At 44.7% G+C, this 15,061-nt stretch overlaps 1 protein-coding gene across 6 annotated transcripts in view; it reads left to right on the forward strand.

Annotated features, from left to right (window-relative positions):
• Window positions 1-14,986, forward strand: part of LOC139565983 (protein kinase C and casein kinase substrate in neurons protein 2-like) — a 35,152-nt gene extending 20,166 nt beyond the window's left edge. For 2 of the 6 annotated variants that reach the window (XM_071386751.1, XM_071386750.1), the window contains exons 8-12: window positions 2,367-2,411; window positions 7,292-7,416; window positions 10,507-10,665; window positions 12,100-12,290; window positions 12,601-14,986. In XM_071386751.1, the coding sequence (XP_071242852.1) occupies window positions 2,367-2,411; window positions 7,292-7,416; window positions 10,507-10,665; window positions 12,100-12,290; window positions 12,601-12,713 (633 nt within the window). In that variant the 3' untranslated portion in view covers window positions 12,714-14,986. The remainder of the gene's footprint in view (window positions 1-2,366; window positions 2,412-7,291; window positions 7,417-10,506; window positions 10,666-12,099; window positions 12,291-12,600) is intronic. The other 4 variants (XM_071386756.1, XM_071386755.1, XM_071386752.1 and 1 more) reach the window with 3 other exon arrangements.
• The last annotated feature ends 75 nt before the right edge of the window (window positions 14,987-15,061 follow it).

Here is a 15,061-nt window from a genome sequence, read left to right on the forward strand (position 1 = left end):
AACACTTGAGAGCCCATGAGCTCATGCTGCGCAACATTTCAATAGGCTATGCAATTGCGAGAAAACGGTGATGACCTCTACTAAAAAGAGACTTACCTTTCTATAGGCTAGGCCTACTATATATATTTTTTAACTTTCCTAATATTAAGCACATTGCTAATGGAACATTTGCGCTTATAGCGTACTACCATGTGCACATTTTTTGTGCTTATAATGTGAAGAAATAGCTCAACGTTGTGTAAAAAGTTTTTTTTAATGCTAGTGGTTGTATTAATTTGCGATCTATCGCATCCCACAACTGTCCCAGACTATGTTTGTAATATATATTTCTCGCACAGAATAGAATAGGTCAACTTTTGTACTATGGGGGATAGTAGATTGACATAGACTAGTGCTTTTGCTGTTCGTTAGGCCTACTCATCTTGTTGGCTGACAAAGTAAATGTGGACAGTTCCAATATCTTCAATATGCAGCTCGGAATTGGATAAGGATGTGCGCTGTTGCGTCTCCCATGTGTCTTTCTTCACTTGTAGCCTCTGAGAAAGAACCGATCACATGATGGAGCGCGCAGCCCTCCGGGAGAAGGGCACAATGCAAAAGGCATGGATTTTTTGGGGGTGCATTACGGCCACACAAAGGGGATGCCACCATGAAATTCTATGCATTATCAAGTGCTTGTCAAATTGCGCAAAAAACAAAGCAGCACATTCCTTTCGAGCAACTTTTTTCAAACCATCATTAGAGTCGCGTCATGCGACCTTACAATGTATTTAAAAATCAAAACATATAGCCCAACATTTGTAGAACAAGTTACATTAATAACTCTAAATTAAGCATATAGGAATACCTGTTTCTTTGTTAACAGCTCAACACAGAATAGCCGCATGTGCGCACTCCCTCATCGCTTGGAGAGAATATCCTTTCTATTTTATTCAGCTTTGTTCAATTGTATTCTTCATACTATAAAATAATACCATGGAATTCTAAGCAAATATTGTCTGTTAAATGAACTAGTGTAGCCAACACCCATTTGGCATAGCCAGATCAGGACCTAACATACGGACAACTCGGAGTATGCTATTCTGTTAAAAATGTTCTTCATATCATGCTTCTTTAGACCTGTCTAACATAAATAATGGTTTAATTGTGAAGGTGCAGGCTATATTACATGGGTTTATTAGACTTTTTAAAATGTATATGTTCTGAAGGTCTGCATCAGTGGCTTGTAGGCTATGTGTGGAAGCCAGGAGATGCTAAACGCGTTTATGTTAATTAACAGTCAATTACCGTGAGACCGGTAGTTATTTGCTTGACAATCACCGGCTGATGAAATTTCGTGACCGCCACAGCCACATCTATCCCCTAAACGTTTTTTTAAATACATTTTATGCTCCCTGAATGTCTAGTAATTATTAGCGAGCTGGAAGGTCAAGAAACTATATGAATGTAGGTCCATTGACTGTGCACAGTGATTATTAGCGAGCTGGCCCGTCAAGAAACGATGAATATAGATCCATTATATTTTCTACACTGTTTCAATTTGGTTTTAGTCATTTTAAAGTGCATTGAGTTCGTCAAGCCATTCGTAGAGTTTTACTTAGAGATATAGTAAGGACATACTGTGACGTGTCGTACCACACAAAAGCCCGTTGTGACAGAGTGTGCAATCTTCCCTGCGTTTTTCTGTCATTTGATAGGACACACACAGACAGACACCAAACCTGTCTGTCAGGTTGTACCGAATAGTGACCTTGTCTTCAATGCGCAGATCGTAACCAGGCTCTATCCAAGAGGAACTGATAGCGCTGTCACAACATAAGGGCATGGAGTATTATTCTGTTGGTGTCAAACCATGTTACAAAACAAAAGATGGAAAAGCAAGATATGGAACAGACACAATTATTTTTCTATATTACTCTGTACCGTGCTACACTTTATCGCCAATGGGAAGTTGGAGTGTTGAGTCAGGTGTGTTAGTGCTGGTCTAGAGCAAATATGTGCCCCCTGGTATGGATTGAGGAATACTGATTTTGCACCCGCTCTTATCCAGAGTTACTTTATGTAGGTTCATTCAGTAATTAAAAACAAGCATTTGAGTGAGGTAGAATCTCTTCAGAAATCGATGTTCGTAGTGCTAGAAGAAGAGCATTTAAAAGGACCATAACACAAACTCCACATCAACATAACACTAAATGAAGAGCAACGTTTATCACAAGACACCTCTTCATGATCACAGACTAACTGATACTGTGCTTAGATGTGTTCCTTTTGGATGTTAAAGCATTGTTCTTTAAATGGCTGTTCTTTAAATGTTGTTATTTTCCTGTCTTGTCCACACCCCTCCCTGCCCCCCCTTCGTTTGACAGAATGTGGACTGGTCCCACTCCTCTAGGTCCAGACGGTCCATTGTAGTGAGTTCTGCCTGGGAAGGACTATTCTATCACCGTGGTTCCTGGGGGGAGGGTCATTTACCTCACTCTCCTTCCTCTGTTTGCATTTTCTCTCTGTGTGTCTGTGTGTGTTCGGTTTATGTGCCCATTCTGGCCCTCCTAATGTTTTACGAGGAGCACCTGAAAACACACAAGGAAGTGCGCGCACACACACACACGTCTGTCTGATGAATGGCCTCGTCACCACGTCTGTCGTGTATGACCCATGTGGGGATGTGCGTGACTACCCCTCCCTTCCTCCCCCCTGTCTCATCCTATGGATGTTTGTCTTCCTGGATGTCTGTATTCCAGAAGACTCCTTCTCTCATCTTTCTCTCATTCAGAGTTCCTCTCTTTAACCTTTCACCCTGTGGTGACCTCTGACCTCGTGTCAGCTCCTGTGAACCCTGCAGGGGGTCACATGATGCCTGCCAGGTCGTGTGACGTAATTTGACCCTAAGGGTTCACCAGTCAGGCCCTCAGACTGACCTTTGAACTTCGAGAACAACCCACTTGTTATATCTGTGGGAACAGGGAGTGACTTGGGAAAACGTAGAACTATAAGGGAAATGTAACCTTTAGAGCTGTAGTGAGTCTAGGGCCCTCCTGAACACAGCCCCTATGTAACCTCTATAGAGCTGTAGTGAGTCTAGGGCCCTCCTGAACACAGCCCCTATGTAACCTCTAGAGCTGTAGTGAGTCTAGGGCCCTCCTGAACACAGCCCCTATGTAACCTCTAGAGCTGTAGTGAGTCTAGGGCCCTCCTGAACACAGCCCCTATGTAACCTCTAGAGCTGTAGTAAGTCTAGGGCCCTCCTGAACACAGCCCCTGTCCTTCTGTGGATAGAGTTGCAGTATTGGACTATGTTAAAGTGTGTGTGTTTCTGCATTGGGACAAGGTTCTCCTAATGTTGGGATGAGGTTCTATTGGCTTTGGTTGGGATGATGTTTTGATTCAAGCCCACTCCTTAGCTTCTGGTGGAGGTTTGTGATGGCTCGGTGCTATGTCTGTCTTTATGGTGATGGATGTGTTTTTCTTAACTACACACACACACACACTGTTTCAGTACTCCACAGCCCTGGTCTTCAGTGTTTAGTCACAGCCTGAGAAACGTTTGCCTAACGTTACCTAGTGATTGTGTTAGTTAGAGCATCGGAACTTCCAATGAAATCAAATCAAATTTTATTAGTCACATACACATGGTTAGCAGATGTTAATGCGAGTGTAGCGAAATGCTTGTGCTTCTAGTTCCGACAATGCAGTAATAACCAACAGTAATCTAACCTAACAATTCCACACTACTACCTTACACACACACACAAGTGTAAGGGATAAAGAATATGTACATAAAGATATATGGATGAGTGGTGGTACAGAACGGCATGGCAGATGCAGTAGATGGTATAGAGTACGGTATATACATATGAGATGAGTACTGTAGGGTATGTAAACATAAAGTGGCATAGTTTAAAGTGGCTAGTGGTACATGTATTGCATAAAGATGGCAAGATGCAGTAGATGATATAGAGTACAGTATATATACATATGAGATGGGTAATGTAGGGTATGTAAACATTGTATTAAGTGGCATTGCTTAAAGTGGCTAGTGGTACATTTTTACATAATTTCCATCAATTCCCATTTTTAAAGTGGCTGGAGTTGAGTCAGTATGTTGGCAGCGGCCGCTAAATGTTAGTGGTGGCTGTTTAACAGTCTGATGGCCTTGAGATAGAAGCTGTTTTTCAGTCTCTCGGTCCCTGCTTTGATGCACCTGTACTGACCTCGCCTTCTGGATGATAGCGGGGTGAACAGGCAGTGGCTTGGGTGGTTGTTGTCCTTGATGATCTTTATGGCCTTCCTGTGACATCGGGTGGTGTAGGTGTCCTGGAGGGCAGGTAGTTTGCCCCTGGTGATGCGTTCTGCAGACCTCACTACCCTCTGGAGAGCCTTACGGTTGTGGGCGGAGCAGTTGCCGTACCAGGCGGTGATACAGCCCGACAGGATGCTCTCGATTGTGCATCTGTAGAAGTTTGTGAGTGCTTTTGGTGACAAGCCGAATTTCTTCAGCCTCCTGAGGTTGAAGAGGCGCTGCTGCGCCTTCTTCACAACGCTGTCTGTGTGGGTGGACCAGTTCAGTTTGTCCGTGATGTGTACACCGAGGAACTTAAAACTTTCCACCTTCTCCACTACTGACCCGTCGATGTGGATAGGGGGGTGCTCCCTCTGCTGTTTCCTGAAGTCCACAATCATCTCCTTTGTTTTGTTGACGTTGAGTATGAGGTTATTTTCCTGACACCACACTCCGAGGGCCCTCACCTCCTCCCTGTAGGCCGTCTCGTCGTTGTTGGTGATCAAGCCTACCACTGTAGTGTCATCCGCAAACTTGATGATTGAGTTGGAGGCGTGCATGGCCACGCAGTCGTGGGTGAACAGGGAGTACAGGAGAGGGCTCAGAACGCACCCTTGTGGGGCCCCAGTGTTGAGGATCAGCGGGGTGGAGATGTTGTTACCTACCCTCACCACCTGGGTGCGGCCCGTCAGGAAGTCCAGGACCCAGTTGCACAGGGCGGGGTCGAGACCCAGGGTCTCGAGCTTGATGACGAGTTTGGAGGGTACTATGGTGTTAAATGCTGAGCTGTAATCGATGAACAGCATTCTCACATGGGTATTCCTCTTGTCCAGATGGGTTAGGGCAGTGTGCAGTGTGGTTGCGATTGCGTCGTCTGTGGACCTATTGGGTCGGTAAGCAAATTGGAGTGGGTCTAGGGTGTCCGGTAGGGTGGAGGTGATATGGTCCTTGACTAGTCTCTCAAAGCACTTCATGATGACGGAAGTGAGTGCTACGGGGCGGTAGTCGTTTAGCTCAGTTACCTTAGCTTTCTTGGGAACAGGAACAATGGTGGCCCTCTTGAAGCATGTGGGAACAGCAGACTGGGATAAGGATTGATTGAATATGTCCGTAAACACACCAGCCAGCTGGTCTGCGCATGCTCTGAGGACGCGGCTGGGAATGCCGTCTGGGCCTGCAGCCTTGCGAGGGTTAACACGTTTAAATGTTTTACTCACCTCGGCTGCAGTGAAGGAGAGCCCGCAGGTTTTGGTAGGGGGCCGTGTCAGTGGCCCTGTATTGTCCTCAAAGCGGGCAAAAAAGTTGTTTAGCCTGTCTGGGAGCAAGACATCCTGGTCCTCGACGGGGCTGGTTTTCTTTTTGTAATCCGTGATTGACTGTAGACCCTGCCACATACCTCTTGTGTCTGAGCTGTTGAATTTCGACTCGATTTTGTCTCTGTACTGAGACTTGGCCTGTTTGATTGCCTTGCGGAGAGAATAGCTACACTGTTTGTATTCGGTCATGCTTCCGGTCACCTTGCCCTGGTTAAAAGCAGTGGTTCGCGCTTTCAGTTTCACGCGAATGCTGCCGTCAATCCACGGTTTCTGGTTTGGGAATGTTTTTATCGTTGCTGTGGGTACGACATCGTCAATGCACTTCCTAATGAACTCGCTCACCGAATCAGCATATTCGTCAATATTGTTGTTGGACGCGATGCGGAACATATTCCAATCTGCGTGATCGAAGCAGTCTTGAAGCGTGGATTCAGATTGGTCGGACCAGCGTTGAACAGACCTGAGCGCGGGAGCTTGTTGTTTGAGTTTTTGTTTGTAGGCTGGAATCAACAAAATGGAGTCGTGGTCAGCTTTTCCGAAAGGGGGGCGGGGGAGGGCCTTATAAGCGTCGCGGAAATTAGTGTAACAATGGTCTAGTGTTTTTCCAGCCCTGGTAGCACAATCGATATGCTGATAGAATTTAGGGAGTTTTGTTTTTAGATTAGCCTTGTTAAAATCCCCAGCTACGATGAATGCAGCCTCAGGGTGTGTGGTTTCCAGTTTACAAAGAGTCAGATAAAGTTCGTTCAGGGCCATCGATGTGTCTGCTTGGGGGGGAATGTATACGGCTGTGATTATGATTGACGAGAATTCCCTTGGTAGATAATGCGGTCGACATTTGATTGTGAGGAGTTCTAGATCAGGTGAACAGAACGACTTGAGTTCTTGTGTGTTGTTATGATGATCACACCACTTCTCGTTAATCATAAGGCATACCCCCCCGCCCCTCTTCTTACCGGAAAGATGTTTGTTTCTGTCGGCGCGATGCATGGAGAAACCAGCTGGCTGCACCGACTCCGTTAGCGTCCCTTGAGTTAGCCATGTTTCCGTGAAGCAGAGCACGTTGCAATCCCTGATGTCTCTCTGGAATGCTACCCGTGCTCGGATTTCATCAACCTTATTGTCAAGAGACTGGACATTGGCGAGTAGTATGCTAGGGAGTGGAGCGCGATGTGCCCATCTCCGAAGCCTGACCACGAGACCGCCACGTTTTCCCCTTTTTCGGCGTCGCACAGGGTCGCCGGCTGGGATCAGATCCATTGTATTGTGTGGAAGGCAAGACACTGGATCCGTTTCGGGAAAGTCATATTCCTGGTAGGAACGATGATGAGTTGACGTTAATCGTATATTCAGTAGTTCCTCCCGACTGTATGTAATGAAACCTAAGATTACCCGGGGTACCGATGTAAGAAATAACACGTAAAAAAACAAAATACTGCATATTTTCCAAGGAACGCGAAGCGAGGCAGCCATCTCTTTCCGGCGCCGGAAGTTTTATTTTTTTGAGTGTGCGCCTGGGTGTAAGTGTGTGCATTATTTCAGTGCTTGTCCTTTGTGTACTATTGTTGCTAAGACAAGCAGTTTTAGTTACTAATGTTTGAACATTGAGGCTGAATCTGTTGAGCTGAGCATGTGACTCATGTTCATCTGTGTCCAAGGGTGCGTGACTCTAATCGTGTGTGTGTGTGTGTGTCAGGACTGGTCCATAGATTTGAACCGTACACTGAGTCGGCGAGAGACTAAGAAGAAGCCCTCCGAGGGAGTCACCCTGACGGGCATCAGCCCAATGGAAGAGCAGCAGGCAGCCAAGAGCAGCAGCAGGTAACCACACACACACACACACACACACACACACACACACACACACACTGTCAGGAAGTGGGAAGACATTTCTCAAGGTGCAGTAGAAATGTGTCAGAAGGCCAGTGAAAGAATGTAGCTTCCAATACTCTCTTACCACTGCTGCACACGTTCCACACCACTTCCACATCTAAACATCATAGTTACTGTTCCCCCACAAGACTCTCTGCACACGTTCCACACCACTTCCACATCTAAACATCATAGTTACTGTTCCCCCACAAGACTCTCTGCACACGTTCCACACCACTTCCACATCTAAACATCATAGTTACTGTTCCCCCACAAGACTCTCTGCACACGTTCCACACCGCTTCCACATCTAAACATCATAGTTACTGTTCCCCCACAAGACTCTCTGCACACGTTCCACACCGCTTCCACATCTAAACATCATAGTTACTGTTCCCCCACAAGACTCTCTGCACACGTTCCACACCACTTCCACATCTAAACATCATAGTTACTGTTCCCCCACAAGACTCTCTGCACACGTTCCACACCACTTCCACATCTAAACATCATAGTTACTGTTCCCCCACAAGACTCTCTACACACGTTCCACACCACTTCCACATCTAAACATCATAGTTACTGTTCCCCCACAAGACTCTCTGCACACGTTCCACACCGCTTCCACATCTAAACATCATAGTTACTGTTCCCCCACAAGACTCTCTGCACACGTTCCACACCGCTTCCACATCTAAACATCATAGTTACTGTTCCCCCACAAGACTCTCTGCACACGTTCCACACCGCTTCCACATCTAAACATCATAGTTACTGTTCCCCCACAAGACTCTCTGCACACGTTCCACACCACTTCCACATCTAAACATCATAGTTACTGTTCCCCCACAAGACTCTCTGCACACGTTCCACACCACTTCCACATCTAAACATCATAGTTACTGTTCCCCCACAAGACTCTCTGCACACGTTCCACACCACTTCCACATCTAAACATCATAGTTACTGTTCCCCCACAAGACTCTCTGCACACGTTCCACACCACTTCCACATCTAAACATCATAGTTACTGTTCCCCCACAACAAGGCTCTCTGCCGCTGATCGGGAACGCTGGTAAAGCATTCCGGAGAAAAGCCTTTGGAATGACGTCTTCCACCACTGAGTTGTTGCCATGGTCACAGTAAACATTCCTGTAACAAGCCCTGAGAAAACAGAAGTGCCCCACTGACTGTAAAGGTTGCACACTGGTGAATTTACGCCAAACATGACCCATGGTGTGTGTAGGGTGGGTACTGGGGGAGTGTGTTAGTGGGCGCTGGAGGAGTGTGAGGGGAGTTAATGAGAAGAATGTGAGGCACGCAAAGCATTTGACCCTTTGGTATCCGTCAGATGTGTCTGCCTCGCCCTACCAGCATAAGAGACACGTACTCTGTCACTTCTACTGTACTGTAGGCTATATCTGTGTCTACAGGGGTGAAGGTGAGTGTGTGTCGATCAAGATTAGTTGTACTTACAGTGGAAATTCATTTTCACAGCTCACGAAAACACAAACAATAGACTGAACAAACAATGGCCATATAAGGAAAAGGGGTTAAGAGTGAAATTCTTGTCTGGACCGAGGTACAACTTCACTCCTTCCTTATCATGTTCATGCATTGAGAGTTGGTCCACATTTCTGCGCTATAGCAAAATCAGAGATACAACCACTTCAAGGGGTAGTACATCTATCTAGCTGTCCCCCTTAAAGGGATAGTACATCTATCTAGCTATCCCTCTTAAATTGATAGTTTACTGCTATATGGGCATTTTATAATTTGCTCACTTTAAAAGTTGTTTATGGGCAACTAACTAACCAGTATTACGCTATATATATATCTCTCTCTCTCTCTACAAGGAACACTTGTGCCTATCACCAAAAAGCAGGCTGATATTGGTCTGAGACCTAATATAACATCATTTAAGAATGTGTGAACATCTTCTCAGTCTTTTTTTTCTGACTTCTGTCAACCAAAGTTACATTGTTGCGACCGTTCAGTGTTTGGTGTTTCAACTCCTCTGAGAGAGAGAGATGTGGTTATCTCAGAGAGCGTGGCGCCGTGAGTGTCAATAAAGGTGTCCACAGTGCAGTGACGTTGTGATTGGACAGATGGCTACTAAGTGCCATGGTCCAACTGCACTGTAAACATACGATGTACATACAACACTACAATGGGTTCCTGGTTGAAGTTGTCTCTAAGCACAGGTCTAGGGATCAGCTTACCTTCCCCAAAGCCGAAACTTAACTGTTAGGGGGGGTATACAAAACTGACCGTAGATCAATGTCAAGGGTGACTTTATCATAATTCATTCTCACAACAGACTAGTGTGGAATTCCAAATCTACCCCCAGCCTCTAATCCAAGGTACTTCTCTAGATAATATTTTTTCTTTTAAAGATAGGTGTCACTAATATGGTAATGCTTTGACCTAGCCAATCAGAGGGCAAAATGGAGCTATTGCCATATTGGTTTAAGCAATCTGACCCTCTCAGATCTACCTGAAGTGTCTAGGGAAATGGGCTATTATATGGGTCAAATTGGAATTCAGAATGAATTCCTGGTGAAGTGAAGAGTGTGAACGTTTTCTCAACCCCAGAGCGTATCAGCTGGGGAAAACACTGATAAAATTATCGTAAAAGCATCAGTGAGATTGTAGAAGAGGAATTGGTGAATGTGTATACATGTTGTGTGAATGGGAAACTGACCATTTCTTATTTGTTAACTGAACATGCTTATTTTGTGACTGTGTCCTAGCGTCACGATGCATGTCTAAAAACCATACATACCCAGCGTTGCCTCGTCAGTGTCCTCAGACTGGTCATGTGTTTTTTCTCACAATGCTCATATGGTCTATTTGATTGGTTATGGTTGGAAGTGTCACTTGTGTACAAGTTGTGTGTCCATTATGTCTTAAACCCTCATATCCGAAGGTTTTCGATTCAGCTTTTGGTATGTCACAAAGCTGTCTGGATTCAAGGTGTGTATGTGTACGTGTGTGTGTGTGTCACAAATGCCTCTCTCCGTGTCTCCGTGTCATCAGCCTGACTGTGCCCACTAGCACAGAGCCGGTGGGTTCGAACCCCTTCGAGGATGACGACGACGAGGATCTCCAGGGGACCGTGAAGGAACAGCCCACTGTCGTCAACAACAACAACAACAGCAGTCCGCTCAATGTCAAAAAAGTGGAGGAAGTGAAAACGTTGGTGAAAGAGACCCTCTCCCTCCTTTTCTTCCCTCTCTCCCTCTTCTTTTCTCTCCCTCAGTCTTTGGGTGAATTTAGTATTTTAGTGTCACATGTGTTTCTCAGGGCTGCACGTGTTTGTTCCAGCCCAGCACTAGCACACAGGGCTTGCTGATTAGTTGAGTAGTGGAACCAGGTGAGCTAGTGCTGGGCTAAAACAGAAATGTGCACCCCTGAGAAACACTTGAATAACACACTATTGAGGCACACCCTTTCTGTCCTCATCTGTATTTTTCCCTTCACTCTTTCCTGTTATTCTTCCTCTTTTCCATTACTTCTCTTTTATTCCTCTCCTCATCTATCCTTGTCCCCTTCCTCTCCTCCCTTTTCCCTCTCTCCCTCTGTTGTCACCCCTCCTTTCTTTTTTCTCTCTTTTTTCTACCTCTCCCCTTTCCCCCTTTCTCCTTCCCTCTCCCTGGCTAGCGGCAGGCTGTGTTACGGGGCATGGACTCTGTGAGCGATCACACCAAACCTACATTAGTCATCACTCCTAATAGTGCCAAGTCCTGCAGAGCATTCTTTCTGCGTGTATGTGTGTATTTTTCCTGTCTGTGTTTACTTTACAGTCAGATCTGTTGCAAGTTGGAACTTAAAAATACAATTTCTATAGAATTTAGACTTTTTTAAACAAAAGCCTGTCCACAACTTGGTGAGGAAACCTATATTGGGTCCTGTTTTACATTAGGTCTGATATTGACTCAAGGCAGGACAGAGAAACTAGCACTCATAAAGTCAACGGTGTGTGTCAGTCTCTCTGGCGTAAAGCAGGAACTATGAGATGCCATAGGTGTCTGAGTGTACCAACTGCAAGAGTCTGACTGTAACCTGGCTTCAGAGAGCGTGTGTGCGTGAGGATGTGTGTGTGTTTCATGGGTTTTCTGACTGGGGAAGAAGGGTGTTTGTTCATCTGAGTACTGTACATCTACCTCCCTCTAGTGGTGGATGGGGTGAACTCCAACCATGCTTTTGTACTGTACTTGTGTTGCCTTGCCTTACCTCAGCACTCTGTCTGTGTGTCCACTCCAAGTGGTGTCAAAGCAAACTCACAAATCCATTCGCCAACAAAGCCTCACAGCATTGGTTTTCTAAAAAGGCATGTTTTTACCCCATTGGCTGATTTTGAGAGAGGAAGGGGGAAACCTATAGACTGAAAGACTATGTATCCGGGCGGATTCGGAGATGCATTTGCTGGGCCTTCTACGTGTTGTGCTGTACTCTACATTGGTGTTGTTGTTTTTATGCCCCCCTCCTCCGGGCCCTATTAACTCTTTTTGTTCCCGCTTCTCTCGCCTGGCATGCTGGATTGTCCAATCTGTGTGTGAGCAGGGCATGATTGACAAGTAACATTTTCAAATTCCCCTTATGTTGATTGCTGCCTCTGTGTCTGTTCAGCGCCAGCAGTGTGGAGAAGTCGCAAGAGTGGTCGGATGAGGAGACTGGGGTGAACCCGTTTTCCATTGAGGACGCCAACGGCGATGGGAACCCGTTTGAGGTGGAGCCGGCGTCCTCGGGGGTGTCTGTGGCCGTGCGTGCCCTTTACGAATACGAAGGACAGGAGCAGGATGAACTCAGCTTCAAAGCAGGTGTGTGTGTGTGAATACACAAAAGACTATGCAAGTTAAGAGACCCCTGCCCTCTCCCCCTATTCTCGAGTCTGCTGTCCTGTATGACTGCTAAGTGAAAGGACTGGATGTCTCCACCAGTCTTCTTTTACTTGCCATGTCCTGTCAGATCAGTTATCTATGACAATTAAAACACAGAGAAAAGTGAGTGAGGCTGAGTTGAGTCACAAATCCTTTTTGAAGCTGCTCAACAGAAAGACATGCTCATCTACCACCATCTTTCCACATAATCATCTGTCCATTCCTCCCTGTTTCCCTTTTTGTCCTGAAGGCGAGGAGTTCACCAAGATAGGAAACGAGGACGACCAGGGCTGGTGCAGAGGGCGCTTGAAAGACGGCGTGGTGGGCCTCTACCCCGCCAACTACGTAGAAGACATCCAGTAATGACAGAGCGAGGGACGAGGAGGAAAACGAGAGAGGATGGGGTGAAGAGGAGAAAGAAAGTGGAGGAGATGGGTGGGCAGGGCAGGCCTCGCATTCGCCCCTCTCACCCTACGTGGTAGAGGCTGGCTGCAGTGTGTGTGTGTGTGTGTGAAAGGGGTGGCAGAAGGAAGGGGTTTGCCCATCGAAGAGTTGTAGCTCTCTCTGTTGTATCTTCCTGGATCCCATGTCGTTAAGCACAAATCTTCCTACTACGGCCTGCTCTCGTTGTCAGCCTTTATGATGGGACACCCAGTACAGAGTCTAAAGCCAGCTACAAAAGCAAATGTTACTTAAAGCCATTACTGTTACAGAAAAAATATATAAAAAGCTATTTGAAACGTGTAACCTTCCAATTGTAGCTTGAAGTTATGAAGACATTGAAAGAATAAACTGATTTAAAAGATGTGAACAGACATGGGAGAGGATATACATGTGTCCCATTCACGAGGTCTAGCACATTTTAGAGTTGATTTGAAACTGATTGGAGACCTAAAAGTAATTTCAGTTGAATCTTTTAATTAATTTTTGTCATAGACAATTGGTGATACATATTTTTAGTTCTATAGATCTGATTCTATTGCAATGCCAATTTGGAGTCCAGGGTCCGATTTGGAAGCTTTGTCGAAATAAGGTGAATTCGTAATTGCATGTTATTTCTTGCGCTGTTTTGTGTCCTTCACCCCATCCTTTTGACAGTAATCAAGGTTTTATTTTTTTTTCACATGAAAGCCATTTGTCTGAAATATCAGAACCTACAGCCCCGTTTTCTAATTTGACTTTTCAAATATTTTGAGAAAAGGGCTTGGAATTCATGGCAGTGCCGGTTCAGAACAATTGTCTTTCTTATCTGATGCCTATAGTTCAGATTTGTCAAGTTTTGTTATGCATTTTTGTATTTTAAATCTGATTTATGTTTTGCTCAGCGAATAGTTGATGAATGAGAGAAACCGATATGATTAATTAAATCCAGTTGTTCCACCGTCACCAACCAGCCTGGTCTCAGAGCATTTCATATTATTCTGTAAATGCTCTGATACCATGTTGCGCCAAACCACATTTTAATAATAAGTGATGCACTCATAAGTTTTCCTGTAACCTTTACCCCTCAACTTTAATTGATTGTATATTCATTAATTGTTTCATTGTATTGGCTCACCTATTGATTGTACACGTTTGCTGGTCATTTTAGTATCGGGGACATTCACCAGGGCGCATAGGGTGCCATTTGTGACAGCCTCTATTCACACAATTGACTTCACATTCTGTTGGTAGATTTTTACATCATGTGGATGTTGTTTTTTCTTTCCACACTGAATGTTGGGCAATAAGGTGTGTCACTTGAAGCTAGGAGCTTTAGCTGTAGCTTGCACTGGATGTCCGATTCAAAGCTTTGGGAGAATATACTTTTTTTTGTGGCAGCGAAACAATGTTGAACATTCAGCAATAAAAACCACAGCATTTACTGTTTTTCACAAACTAGAGGGTCCGATTTAATAAAAGTATGTTTGCATGTAAATAGCGAGGAACCTACGAACAAATTAAGCAGTTATAGATTAGGGAGTTGTGATTTGGAAATCAAAGACTGTTAATTTATGAGATGCCTTAAGTGCTTTTGTTCTCTGTCAGATGAAATGCTGTGATCGGAAACAAATCCGTTTGTACAATTTTATGTTTTATGGCGAATGTCTCGCGAATTTGCTGTCTTGTTGCATTTGTAAATATAATTTAATATTTCCAGAGGGGCCAGAGCCTACTTATGATTAGTAATTGACAAATAACTGTGAGATTATATTTCTCATTTTCTTTTAAAAGTTAATGATTGACACACACACCCTTAACGCCACCACATGACCATTACCAGTATTGGCAAACTATATGTTATTTAGGACCTATCCCAATTCCCGTCTCTAGTATAGGTTTCTCCTATTGGGAGTTGACGATTTGGCTCTTACATTGTTGTGAGTGCATTCTTTAGCAAACACTGTTTATGCATGATGCTCCTGGAAATAACCCCTACATTTTATGCCTACAACCGCATAGCGAGAGAAAGATCGATTTGGTTTGATATTAGTTTTCTGTCAGTGTGAGAGGTTATGCTGTGCGTTTCAGGTCATGAGATGTATACCATTGGTTTCAGGTCATGCCATCAACAGAACACCGCAGCAGCTTTACTTGCACAACTCAGTTTGCCAATGTTGTCCCACAGCATACATTATAAATGAATTGAACGAAAAGAGAAGTTTCACTGTTGTCATTTTTTTTCTTCAATTAAACATACAGTATCAAGGATAATAGAAAGAAATGTAACT

This window comes from Salvelinus alpinus, chromosome 37 (assembly GCF_045679555.1).
Source record: "Salvelinus alpinus chromosome 37, SLU_Salpinus.1, whole genome shotgun sequence".
Classification (NCBI taxonomy): Eukaryota; Metazoa; Chordata; class Actinopteri; order Salmoniformes; family Salmonidae; genus Salvelinus; species Salvelinus alpinus.